At 42.5% G+C, this 8,011-nt stretch overlaps 2 protein-coding genes across 3 annotated transcripts; both read right to left on the minus strand.

Moving 5' to 3' along the window:
* Positions 1-53: 53 nt before the first annotated feature.
* Positions 54-2,421, minus strand: LOC137795441 (solute carrier family 25 member 53-like). Its single transcript, XM_068592919.1, has 2 exons — positions 2,207-2,421; positions 54-1,990 (listed from the first exon to the last, which is right to left on the minus strand). The coding sequence occupies exon 2, from the start codon at positions 1,981-1,983 to the stop codon at positions 1,105-1,107; it is 879 nt and encodes a 292-aa protein (XP_068449020.1). The 5' UTR covers positions 1,984-1,990; positions 2,207-2,421; the 3' UTR covers positions 54-1,104.
* A 590-nt stretch (positions 2,422-3,011) lies between these two features.
* Positions 3,012-7,759, minus strand: LOC137790775 (ribose-phosphate pyrophosphokinase 1). 2 transcript variants are annotated; one of them, XM_068585304.1, is made up of 7 exons: positions 7,452-7,759; positions 6,922-7,105; positions 6,196-6,294; positions 5,862-5,986; positions 5,489-5,662; positions 5,132-5,291; positions 3,012-4,955 (listed from the first exon to the last, which is right to left on the minus strand). In XM_068585304.1, the coding sequence occupies exons 1-7, from the start codon at positions 7,571-7,573 to the stop codon at positions 4,863-4,865; spliced, it is 957 nt and encodes a 318-aa protein (XP_068441405.1). In that variant the 5' UTR covers positions 7,574-7,759; the 3' UTR covers positions 3,012-4,862. The 2 variants fall into 2 exon arrangements, with proteins under 2 accessions (XP_068441405.1, XP_068441395.1); XM_068585294.1 differs by having other exon boundaries at positions 6,916-7,105.
* Positions 7,760-8,011: the final 252 nt, after the last annotated feature.

The following is an 8,011-nucleotide window of genomic DNA, read 5'->3' on the forward strand; positions in this document are numbered from 1 at the left end:
CCAAGATGAGTGCTGTCCAACAACAAATGTCCAACTCAACACAGTTAAACACATGGAGAGCAAAGGTTATTCCAGAAAAGCTTCTGATGAAATGTTTAAAATAATAAGATCCAACAACAACAACAACCTTTAAGCTACTGAGTATTTATTCCTGCGCAGGAAGCTACAAGTCTGCAGAATGATGAAAATCCTGCAGAGTAGCACAAATGCACTTTGGTTTTGAGTTCAGTTATATACCATCCATGACCATAATAATGAGTCTGGTCGAGGAGTTTTACAAAATAGGGGCATCATAAAGGTTCTTGCGAGCATAAGCACAACATGATTATATTGAATATAATATGATAGGATATTCAACCCTGCAACGATTATAAGTGGTTGGCTCTGGTGGTTGGCTCTGGTACAAGGTATTGTGTTTGTGGTAAGAATCTAGTACAAAATGCCAACTCAAAAGAAACGTTTTTCCCATCACATTTCACAGGTATACTTGGGTGATACAGACAGGTAGTGGACATTTTTCTTTCACAGTCAAAAATTTTTGATCGGCTAAATTGTGAAAACACTTATTTTTTCCATCCATTGTCATCGTCTCCAAACAGAGATCACCCTTACAGATCAGAGTTTAGAGAACTCTATGGACATCCTGTTATACAAGCTAGTGACCTTTGTTGGATTTGATTTATTCCCACTTTTCTTTCTTGCAATTTCTTCTATCTAAATGTTAATAAAAACAAAAATATACACAAATAGAACGTAAACAAAGTACCTCCAAAGCCACAGAGGACATTACTCAACTGTTGCTAACCTGAGTATGAGTAAACTGGTAATATTCCCCATGAATCAGTAAAAATACCAGGCGACTGATTCACCAGCACCATATTTATACTATCAATATATTTAACTTGTTCTTCGTGATAAATAAATGGGCACCTCAGAAACCACCGTTCAAGTCTTGGCTGTGGTGACTTGAACTTGCATCTACATTCTGATACATTGTCCTTTGTTCCTGCACTTGCAATTCCAATCAAAAGTTTTTAAAACTATTTTCAGAAAGAAAAACCATCAAAATACAAAAAGAAAAAACTATTGTTTATGGTTGTTTCTTCAGCCTGAACGTGTCTGCTGCCTGTCGTAGATAGCAGTGGTGATTCCCCATGTAATGCATGATCTCAAAATAACAAGTGAACCTCCCCTGTACAGCAGAGCAACGCTCTGCTGCCGAGATTCCCACAGCATCCTCCAGCAAGCCATAACCCCTTTCACCTCCCCTCCCACCTGTGCCTGCATGTTTGCCACTAGCACGGAGAGTGGGTAAAGAGTCAAGCTGATGGCCATGGAGGCCAGCGCCCCAGAGATGAAGGAGGAAACCACTGGAGAGAGCCCCTGTGCCTCCACGACAGCACGCACTGGCCCCTTCAGGCCAAAGTAGAGGGAGCTGCCGAGAGCGTTGCGGGCTGTGATGGGCAGCAAGGCTCTATAGTACCCTGAGGCCGGCGTCTGTGACTTCAGCCTGACAAGAACTCTCTTCAGCGTCGGTAGCTGCCGGTCGTTTTGGCCATTTTGCAACACATTCTGGACGCGCTCAAAGGGGGTAAAAACCACAGCTTCGACCAAACCTGCACCAAAACCAGCCAGAGCAGGCAGGGCAGAGGAGGAGATGACTTGTTGGGATGACCGGGAGAGCTGGTGGAGCAGGGTGTCCTGGAGGCCGAAGAGCAGCGTGCCACTCAGGGTCTTCATCAGTAATGGCGGGGCCACGCCCCTGTAGAGCTTTACAGGCCCCTCTTTGAGGAGCTGTCCCACTGCCCGGTGAACAGATGTGTTGTGGATTTGTTGACGGAAAACAGTTTTGTAGACAGGGAAGACAATGAGGGTGGGGAGGGTGGATAGCAAGCTGGAGGTCCCTCCGTGCAAGTAGCTGTGGAAACGACCCATTTGATCCCCGAGGCCCCGTTCATCTTCTTCATCAGGGCTTCCAGACATCCTTGAGCTGAGCAAAAAATGTAATCACAAATCATTTCTGTGCCCCCCCCTAACAAAAGGACACTGAAACTGCCTACTAGCAAATATGAAATAAAACGGAAACTTAATAGGTAGAAAACCACAGCCGATAAAATTACACTTGAATCATATATTAATGTACAATCTTGACATATGAACGTTAACTAGTTTGAGATCATACACATCTAAGATGCATTTTACTTACGTAGTCAGCTATTAGTAGTCCATAAAACATTAAATATATATATATAAATATCGAGCCTATTATCTGCTCAAATGTCCTTCGTCTGCTGGAAGATGAAGGCAGCACGGGAGTCTAGTTGTTCTCCTTCCACTGTTCGAATAAATTTCGGTTATTCTCCTCGTTTCTACCCGAATACGGGAAAGATAACGTGTGAGACCTATTTCAAAAACATTTCGGTATCTAGATGACAGGGCGCACTGAGCGTTAAGCTGCCGGTGATTGGCCCGCCTCTTCTAGAATAACTATTGGCCAAGACGGACTTCGTCACGTGGTTGGCAATTGGTTCATTTGACCGTCAATCAAAGTGTTTTCTTGGTTCGGAACAAGGGTGTGTTTCAAGTGAAAAATCGTAACATTAATTATTTTTTTATTAGTTTACCCTTTGACAAACACAGACGTCATGGGTCTAACAGACAATACATTTGGATTTAACATTAACAATAATGTCTTATTGCCGTTTCAAAGCATTCTTGATTATTGTCCAGACCATCAAGCGCTGGCTGGGAAAATCTGAACGTGGACAATTTGTTTTAACACAGACCAAGGATCAAGATCCCAGAAAAAAAATTAGGCCTATGGACATCATTCATGACATCAACTTAGGGACTTCAGATGGAAATTAATTTCTAGCCACTATAAAAATGTATTGTGCATAGTTAAAAAAAAAAAGGTATTTAACCTTTTCCTAGTGATCTTAAATGCATAATAAATTGTTACATGCCAACATGTACAATGCATTGATCCAGAAACGAAACAAGCGCAAGTATTAAGATTTTAGGCATATTTATTTTATTAAGAACACAGCCTCAGATAACTGGTGCATTCACCCTACTGAAGCACACACAAATGTTTGGAACTGCACAATAATGACAAATACTTCCTCCATACAAAAGAAAGAAAGAAAAAAGCAGGTGAACATTTCTTAAGGAAGCTCCAGCCTGCAGAGACCCCAAACTAAAAACCCCACCCCAGACAGCTTCTCTATAAATAGCCCATCAAAGTAGAACCTCCAAGGGAAAACCCTGGCCACACCCCACTCAATGGAGGGCACCTCAAGAGTTGAAATAAACATCCCAGAACATATTTTACTGCCTAATAAGACACAAGAAAGTTCTTCATCCAGTGCGAAAATTAACACACCTAAATGGGAGGAACAGGAGGAGCTGGAGGGAAAGTAATTCCATTTCAGACTGCTGAGGCACTCTTGGGTTGAGTGGAGCTTCAGTGGCACTGTAAACTAGTTCAATACACATTCACTTCATCAATTATATTCTTTCAAACTGCAGCGAACACAGGAAAAACATGAACAACATAGTTCATTGTAACAAAAAGCAATGTAACAGCTTTATATGGCAGACACATCTCCTGACCATATTCATACAAACTCTTTGACCATATATTTGAAATAAAACCTGAGGGCTATACTACAAATCGAGATTAGTGGGTTAGGAAAGCGTTGAGCCTAAAGCCAGAAATTGCTGCATTAAAAAGACGGCTCTCTTTTAACCCGGCTACAACACCATGGGAAATTATGCCGCAGAACCAACCTGGTCCGGAGCAGTTTTACCTTAAAATTTGCTATAATTTTAGCTTTCATTAATCCATTTGCTTGGGAATAGTGACAATGCCGTGACTGGTCAATCTATGAAATACAGAATCTTGTCTGGCGGAATCCCTTTCGCAAATTTGTAGAGCCATAACGTTACATTATAGATGAAACTGAACACAGTTCAAAATCTAAGCAAGAATACAGCTTTGCTTTATTGTATTCTCAATGTTGTTCCAGCTCTACTGGACTACTGATGGGTGTGTAGTGTTCTATGGCCATTTGCCTACATTGGCTCGAAGAAAAACCAAAACAGTTTACTATATTATTAAATCAGTATGACCTCTACTTGCATATGAAATGCAGTACAATTGCTTCAAACCATTACATTACCACTTTGGATGTTTTTATGCTCTGACCTGATTTGCAAAAAATAAATTTTAAAAATGAGTAAGCAATTGGCATTTGACAGTTAATATTCAATCAATGGTTTTGGCCAAAATCTAAAGTGTTCTCCACTGATCCTTCATCACGGTATGCTGAGACCTAAATGCTGGAGTGGGAGAAAGAAAGCCTGGGTCAACAAAGCAAGTTGACGCATTTCCTGTTATCTCTGATCTGTCGAGTCAGCTAAGGCAAAGAACCCTGGCTCCGTTTGACTTTCTTCGTAGTATAGCCCTCTGGTGAGGTGAAATGGTCAGGAGATACTCTGTACCTAAATGTTATGAAAGGGGAGAGAAGGGGCGGGAGAGACAACATTCACAGTGGATAAACAACTATTTATCCAAGTACAATAAATATGTTGGCCTAAATTAGTAGATTGCAATTGCTTTGGTGCCCAGACACGAAGGGACACTGCTCAACGAGGGACTGGACGTAAGTGAAAGGGGGTGGGGGGGGGGGTTCAGCATTAGTACTAACAGACATGACAGTTCATTCTTTTTTTTTTTCCTTTCTTTTTTTTCACAGTTAGTTAGCAGAACATATTTGCTAATGGGTTTGTTTGGGTTGGAGAATTCCCTCCTCTCTTATTTGGTGTAACAGCGCACTGTAGACGGGAGACATCATTTGTTACAAGGGAACGTGGCTGAACAGGTACGACACAGACTCGCCGTTGTGAGTTCTACGGATGGCCTCTGCAAGGATCATGGAGATGTCAATAACCTGGGGAGGGAGAGAGGATGGGTTGTTGTGAATATACAAGACAGGACCTTTGTTTACAAAGCCAAATATAAATACACAACACTTTAAAGAGAGCTCTTTGTTAGACAGTTATGCATTTTATTACTCACTCTGCGTGACACTTAAAGAAATAGATAATCAAAATGATAAATGCTGACCTGTATTTTGGGGCAATGCTTCATCTTCTCCTCCTGGGGGATTGTATTGGTGACCACCACAGCTTCAAAGCAGGCATTGTTGATGCGCGAGATAGCTGGGCCAGAGAAGATGCCATGGGTTAGGATGGCATACACCTTGGTGGCACCAGCAGAAATTAGTCTATAAAGAGAGAGAAAAACAGTATAATGCTCCACATGACTAGTTATATCTTCAATTAATTCACTAATTATCAATTTCAAAGTTAGCTTGACATCAGGACCATGGAACCCACAGTAGCCCTCTTTTTAGGGATCAAGGCTTTTTATGATGTAAATTTCTTAATGTTTTTACCGCAGGAAGTAAATCTAAGGGCTTACTTGTCAGCGGCATGACAGATTGTGCCACATGTGTCAGCCATGTCATCCACCAGAATAGCGACCCGATCCGTCACGTCTCCAACAAGAACCATGCGGTCCACCTCATTTGCCTTTTTCCTCTCCTTGTGAATAAGGGCAAAGTCCACATTCAGCCTGTCTGCTATAGAGGTGACTCTGCAATGGGAGAGAATAATGTCCATGAGTCAAAGATAGTGTGCATGCCAAAGTGAATGACACTGTGAACATGCACATCAAACTAGAACCTTGTCAGAGATAAGTAAAGCCCACAAAACTTTAATCTAAAGTCAATTTCAGAAGATATGCTCAAGGGTAGAACACCTAGAGTATAGTATGGCAAGTGTTACTGGCATACCTCTTGGCTCCTCCTGCGTCGGGCGAAACAATGGTACAGTTTTTCCATTCAGGGATGTTCTCTCTGATCCATTTCAGCACAGCTGGCTCTGCATATAAATTATCCACAGGGATATCAAAGAATCCCTGGAAAGAGAGATATATGCACTTGGGTTACCAAAGCTGAGCACGAAGGACAAACACAAGGCTAATATCTCCCTTTGTTGACATCTATATAAACTAGGTTATGGAAGTCAAGTTCCTAATGTGGGTCAACAAATATCACCCAAAGGACAGATTATCGGCAGGATACTGAATGGGATGCATTTGTTTCGGTCTACTTATGTGCTATTCACCTGTATCTGGGAGGCATGTAAGTCCATGGTAATAATATGGTCAGCGCCTGATACCGACAACATGTTGGCCACCAACTTGGCAGAGATGGGAGCGCGGCTCTGCAATGAAAATAGATCTCTTCAGTCACATGGAAAAAGTTAACTGGCAAGTATTGCTTGTTTCTAAAAATAACACTCACGCTTATCCATTTAGTAAAATTATGGCAGAAAAAGTATTACAATCTTTTAGACTCTTGACCTCAAATGAGTTATTGATACTCTACATCTAATATATGACATAACTGGTATGTACAGTTAGACACAGTCAAATAAGTTAAAAAATAAAAAAGGTTTGGCCGCCCAACTGCATAATGGCTTTTAACACTGGAAAAACACTAACTGCTATATAACAAACTTGTGACAATCCTGGATCATTTGTGGTCTTACATGACAATAAAAAACAAGTGTAAAACATTCCAGTCATGTAATTTCAATAAGATGTTGGAATGGGAGTACATAACAGGCAAATAGCAAGAAGCCAAGAACAAAACAAACAAACAAACAAACAAACAGGAAGTGCAGTTGATTCAGCAAAGCACAAAGAACAAGGAGAAAAAAAAGATTTAAAAAAAAGCACATATGCCTTATCACGTGGTTACTGATGGGCATGAGTGCAGGCTTCTTGTCATGATACTGGATGGCAAATGGCATGACAGAAGTAATTAGACATATATCCCTCACCCCCACCTTGTCCTTCTTGTCTTGCCGGGCATACGGAAAGCAGGGGATGACAGCCGAGACTCTGGAGGCGGAGGCAATCTTGCAGGCGTTGATCATGATCAGCAGCTCCATCAAATTGTCATTGATCTCCCCACAGCCACTCTGCACGATGTAGACGTCCTCCCCACGGACGCTCTCCCCGATCTCCACGCTGCCAGAAGGGAGAGGCGATAAGACAAACAGCACTGAACACGCCGTGGCGTAAACAATGGCCCGTGATATTCAACAGGGGCTACATTGGGGGAAAGCGCCTCACTCAATAGGAGCTAGCATGATAGCTGCAGTTAACTGCGGGGACTACGGTGGCTTTGTTAGCATTGCGAGCAAGCCATGCGCGGACTACAAGTTCCGAACAACATTGCGCGGCAATTTCACCATGACACCACGTTTCTAATGAAATAACGCAACGTATGGCCAAGGCTACAACGTTTGCGCAGCTGGTACAAGTTCCCTTTGTCAGTGTGCCTCTATGAAGTAAACAACTAAGTGCAACTCACCATGTCTCTTGGTTGCTAAATTTCTTCGTAACGACCTTCCCTAGCTCGAGACCCAGGCGGTCTGCTATTTTCTGAGACAGGTCCGGATGTGAGCTCCCGCTAAATATTTTGATATTCGGCATTTTGTTGTGGTCCAGGGCGACGTTCAATCCGAGCGGGCAGCGGCAGCTGTCGAGTCCGCGACAACAACTGGAGATCGGCCAACGGTTGATGTGCAACTCTTATCGAGCTGTAGACTGTTCCCTACCTATCCACCATTATGTCCCACACATCACGCGTGCGGCTCTTCCTCGCGGAGCGGCGCGCACGCTTTACTTTACGTTCTGCCGCGATGACGTCATTATGGGTAGAAGAAGCCAAGAACAGGGGCACGTGCGCGCGCGAGTGAGGTACGTCCATGGATAGTCTTCAAGCTTTTACCTTTACATGCTATTGCACAATGGAAACGTACTGTCAGTCAACGCTAATACAGTGTTTTACAGATACACAGAGTTTTAACGGCCCTTTGACCTGTAGCTGTTTTTGTTATTACCAACAATTGGTAGAATTTAAAAAACAAA

The sequence above is a fragment of the Clinocottus analis genome, unplaced genomic scaffold, assembly GCF_023055335.1.
Source record: "Clinocottus analis isolate CAN_PGR_092001 unplaced genomic scaffold, fCliAna1.0.p SCAF_10, whole genome shotgun sequence".
In the NCBI taxonomy this organism is placed as follows: Eukaryota; Metazoa; Chordata; class Actinopteri; order Perciformes; family Cottidae; genus Clinocottus; species Clinocottus analis.

Excerpts from the sequence above, each read along its gene's own strand:
- LOC137790775 (XM_068585294.1), bottom strand. The coding sequence starts at position 7,573 with ATGCCGAATATCAAAATATTTAGCGGGAGCTCACATCCGGACCTGTCT. Across the intron at positions 5,663-5,861 it reads GACGCAGGAGGAGCCAAGAG|AGTCACCTCTATAGCAGACA; the intron begins GTATGCCAGTAA and ends CTCCCATTGCAG. Across the intron at positions 4,956-5,131 it reads AGCATTGCCCCAAAATACAG|GTTATTGACATCTCCATGAT; the intron begins GTCAGCATTTAT and ends CTCCCTCCCCAG.
- LOC137795441 (XM_068592919.1), bottom strand. The coding sequence starts at position 1,983 with ATGTCTGGAAGCCCTGATGAAGAAGATGAACGGGGCCTCGGGGATCAA.